The sequence below is a fragment of the Sitodiplosis mosellana genome, unplaced genomic scaffold, assembly GCF_009176505.1.
Source record: "Sitodiplosis mosellana isolate CC-2019 unplaced genomic scaffold, AAFC_SMos_1.0 Smas_scaffold_1255, whole genome shotgun sequence".
Lineage (NCBI taxonomy): Eukaryota > Metazoa > Arthropoda > Insecta > Diptera > Cecidomyiidae > Sitodiplosis > Sitodiplosis mosellana.
The window spans coordinates 1-4790 of record NW_022596497.1 but is presented as its reverse complement, the minus strand read 5'-3'; the positions used below and the strand labels follow the sequence as shown (position 1 = coordinate 4790).

At 34.1% G+C, this 4790-nt stretch overlaps 1 protein-coding gene across 1 annotated transcript; it reads left to right on the top strand.

Annotated features, from left to right (window-relative positions):
* Positions 1–535: 535 nt before the first annotated feature.
* LOC129571085 (prostatic acid phosphatase-like) lies at positions 536–3045 on the top strand. The gene is made up of 7 exons (XM_055450852.1): positions 536–780; positions 853–883; positions 1416–1480; positions 1561–1662; positions 1733–1980; positions 2233–2473; positions 2549–3045. Exons 1-7 carry the CDS (start codon positions 640–642, stop codon positions 2765–2767), a joined length of 1047 nt encoding a protein of 348 aa, XP_055306827.1. The 5' UTR covers positions 536–639; the 3' UTR covers positions 2768–3045.
* Positions 3046–4790: the final 1745 nt, after the last annotated feature.

Here is a 4790-nt window from a genome sequence, read left to right as displayed (position 1 = left end):
ATTCAGAAGAAATTCAGATGAAAACGAAGCAATTCAGGAGCATTCAGGAGTGCTGCAATATTTTGATGAAAATTCAGAAAAAAGAAGCAAAACTGTCCGATGATGAATTGCTTTTTAGAAGCAAAGGCATTTCCACTCGGGTTACGATTAGTCGCTACTCTTATAAACGTAAATTCACTTATTCACGCAAGCTTTTATTCATTCTCCTTGTCCAATGTTCACATATGAAGGGTAAAATTGTGCAACTACTGATATTTGACACTTCAGTTTGTCAAGAAATATTTGAATCTAAGGGTTTGCCGTGTATGTCAAACTACCCCAATTACTCTTAAGTTATATGCTAATAGAATAATATTTTATTTGCGATAAAGAAAAATCGTGGGCATCAATGGGTCCTAAAGCTAATAGAGATAAAAAGAATGCTTCATTCCGCGAAAAAAAACGCTTATTCCATTGTAATTTTCTCTGCTGATCGCAGCTGGTTGTGTACACAGGTGAAATTGGATTTTTCGAAATCATTCGACGGCCACAAAATAAACGCGTCTCATTCTTTTATCAGATTTCAAGTGATTCAGTCGCGTTTTGGTTTCATTTTTTTTTACACTTTGGAACGAAATATTCAGAGAGAGAAAAAGAATAATGTCAAAATTAAAACTTTGGAAAACTTTGATGGTGGTTTCTTGGCTTTGTCTGTTCGCCAACACATGGCTATGGATACATTTTACAAGAAAAAACGGAACTGAAATTCGTAGTGAGCCCAAACTGATAATTGCAGCCGTTGTGAGTAGAGTTTTGATGTCATATTATTGTTGTTTTTTTAAATATAAAATTTATTTGAAAATAATTATTTAGATTTTTCGACACGGCGATCGCAATCCCATGGCTACGTGTTTTTAAGCTAGTTCATATACTTTTTTGCCACAGTTTTTGTTTTGGCAGAACACTTATCCGTAGTGCGTTCGAAGCCTATATAAACAATGTTATTATATTGACAATAATTGAGCCGATGTCAATGACGATATGGCAGCGCCTCCTATAGAGATTCCTTATTAAAATAAGTGGAACTATTGAGTGCGTGCACCATATCGCACGTAAATTTTCAATATGGTGGCGCCCATAGAATTGGAACGTTTACCAATTTCGTAGTCACGCAATAGCACCGTATGCACTTATCATGAACATTGTATTGGCCAAAGAAGAAATTTTCGACGATGAGTCATCAGATATTTTCTTTTTTAAAAAAGTCAATTTATGCCGAAATTTTCATTTTGAGGGAACTATTTGTTTTTTTTTCTCTCATCACAACGAAATTTTTGTCGCCGAATCGTAAACAAGACTTTAAATGAAAACATTATTTTGTCTGTTGAAATTAGTTACATCCAATTATTCAATAATTCATCTATGAATCACTATAGAGACATTTCCAACCGATTCGAATAAAGACATATCATGGCCAGGAGGCTGGGGCGTGCTCACGCAAGTGAGTATGATACTGATGCGTATTAACTAAAGAAAAATATTGAAATTGAAAAGCAAATTCAAATGCGAATCATATTTCAGGTTGGCATGGAGCAATCATATGAATTAGGCGCGTATCTACGCAGAAGATATGCGTTATTGCTTGGAGATATCCGTTCAGATGATATTGTGAATGTTCAAAGTGAGTGAAACGTAAAAAAGTTCACTCAATCAGAATTGCTGTTTATAAAGCCAACTGTCTTTGCTCACATATTCCACTTTAAGACGTACAAAAAGGAGTGCAGCTGCATGTTTGGCCGGTTTATTTGGCAAAACTAAAAGTGACCAAATATTGAATAGTGATTTATCGTGGCTATCGATTCCGATTCATAGAGTTCCACAAAATGAAGACTATATTTTATATCCTGGAAAGAAATGTCCTCGCTACGCTCATGCTATCGATGAATATTTAAAATCACCACAGTTCATCGCTCTTATGGCCCGACACAAGGAGATGTTCCATTAATTGCAAAAGCAGAGTGGAATGGGAATCAACACATTTTATGATGCAAAACATCTATATGATGTACTTTGGATCGAACAACTTAAAAACAAAACGTACGCAAAATTCAATGAAAATTTTCATATTTCTCCAATTTTACAATTGAATAACTTAATATTCATGTTATAATTTAATAGGCATCTGATTTTAAGTAACCAAATCGGCAATTATTTCATTTGTGCAATTTAATCTTTTTCCTACTTTGTCTGAAGTTTACCGGCTTGGGGAGTTGAAGCGTTGGAACATGGTGATTTAAAATGGGCTGCAGATCATGCCTACGAAGTCCGAACAACACTTTTGGCTCGTTTATATGCGGGATTTTTAATACGGGAAATCGTTGAGCAATTGCAACAAAAAGTAGATGGATCTCTATCGCCGGATCGCTCTCTCTTTTTGTACTCAGGTTCCGGATTTGCCATCGTCAAGGTTCTCAATGCTCTACAACTATTCGATGTAATTATCCGTGGAAATTTTAATTATTTAATACTCTAAAGGCATTTCTTATAAAGCACATTTCTGTTTTTGCAGGCGCACGAGCCACCTTATGGCTCGAGTCTTCATTTCGAAGTGTACTCTTCGAACGATGAATACCACATGCAAATAATCTACCGAAACACAGATGATGAAAATCCATGTCCATTGGAGATCCCATCGTGTGGAGCAAAATGCTCACTAGAACAGTTCAAGAGCATCTACAGTGCAATCATACCGACCGGAACATTTGACGAAGAATGCGAGTTGTCGTAATTTTTGTAGAATTAAGTACTCATTAGACTTCATGTGCTCACGAATAAATTGGGCATTTATAAAAGTCTGGCCAGACATGAAAAAGATGTTTGCAAAGATGATTGTTCATCTCTTGGGTATTAACTAAACAAATGCATTTATTTTTGTCATATTTAGTTGCACAATGAATATATTCGTTGCTGTTTTGAAGAAAATCGGATAACAAACGAACATTTAATGGTATGCTATTCATTTCATCCATATGAATTTGAGTAAATAAAAAAAGGTATTACATTGAATTACGAGTACATTTTATTTACGCGCACAAAATATGTGACGTGCAAACACGAAATATAATATCTTAAGCATCGTATGATTCACGTAATGATAACCATGAAACATTCGTGACATTAATTACATTCTGAAAAAAAAAATTACAATTTTACTACAGATTTTTACCAATAAACGCACAATAACCTCTCTGTTCTTCTTCCTGAATGAAGTGTTCAGCTTATAAAATCCTATTGGTAATTTTTCAAGATCGTAATTTTATGAAATGTGCCCCTTGAAGATGAAAATGAATTAAATTTCTTTTCAGTGTTCTTATTGGCATTTTGGATAAATGTCTGATAACAAACAAACATTGGGTTGCATCCCGTTCCTATTATCACGACAGCTTGACATAATGTGTTCAGAAAAAAGCTGAAATTGGCCGTGCCGTTTGCTACATGAAAAATATTGCTTTTTTTAATGTTTGGTATAAATAGACAATTTAAAGTGTGAAAACAACAATTCATTGCAAATTTTTTTTGTATGTGACATGCAGTGAAAGTAATGAATTGCGCTGTAGAAGTCTCTCACTCATGAGTAGAAAATGAATCAATTTTGAGGACATCTATTCACGTGAAAAATATGTTTATTCATTTGAACATGTTAAGCAAAATGTTCTGCCTTTGCAAAAAAAAACAATATGAAATTATGAACTAAGGAGAAAACAAACGTAAAATTTGTCAAAAACTATTTATTTATTTATTTATTTATTATTAATTTCGCCAAATACTGGCTACAGGCAAAAAGAGTACATTCGTCTCCGTAAAAACCTGATTTTTTCAACAACAGTTTCAATACAATACAATAAAATTTTCTCTTAACTTCTAGTTTTGATTGCATTAACATATTTGTTTCTCTCATCATTGCTGTTCTCATATTCTAACTTGCTATTATTAAAATGCCTGACTGCTGACCAAAAGGACTGATTATGCATATATGAACTTGTGAATGTTGGAATTTTTATTAATTCTGTATTTCTTGTTTGCCTACTGTTACTAGAAATTAGTTTATCATTCAAGAATTTCGATTTTAGGTTTTTTTTCAATCTATATATATAAAAGGGAAATTATGTATGTATGTTCGCGCTTATCTTCTGAACCACCCAACCGATCCGGATGTGCCGGGTACCGTTGGATAGATCTTGAGCCCGCGGTGGTTTTAGTCATATTTCCAGGTCATCCTGGTCCATGATGGACGAGTTAACACGAAAAAACATAATTTCTAGACATTATTAGTCGATATGGGTATCAAATGAAAGGGTTTGGAACGGAGATGAACATGGATACCATCTCGGTCCATCCTGACCGTGTTAACACAACTTAAAAATCACCACGATTGTTATAGTTAAAATTGTGGATATGTTCTTATTTCTAAAATAATTTCATTATGACAAATGTAATATGTTTGTGAAATTGGGCGATTGTGTAGAAATACTTCAATAGGAATATCCAAGTTGCACAGTCATTTGGAGCAGGATTGGAAACAATCAAACGTAAGTCAATTGAACAATTTTTGATATTATATTATATAAATAACTAATTTTTTCTCTTCATTATTTTTCAGAGGAATACGCCGCATCCGTAGGACGAAACTACGACAAAGACATTGGGAAAGACGGCTTGAGTGCAATGAAAGGCATCGAGAAGAACAATAACACCATGTTCGATAGCAACTCGGACAAATCTCGACACATGAAGAATTGAACTGCAATTTT

Excerpts from the sequence above, each read along its gene's own strand:
- LOC129571085 (XM_055450852.1), top strand. The coding sequence starts at position 640 with ATGTCAAAATTAAAACTTTGGAAAACTTTGATGGTGGTTTCTTGGCTT. Across the intron at positions 884-1,415 it reads CGGCGATCGCAATCCCATGG|AGACATTTCCAACCGATTCG; the intron begins CTACGTGTTTTT and ends GAATCACTATAG. Across the intron at positions 1,981-2,232 it reads CGACACAAGGAGATGTTCCA|TTTACCGGCTTGGGGAGTTG; the intron begins TTAATTGCAAAA and ends CTTTGTCTGAAG.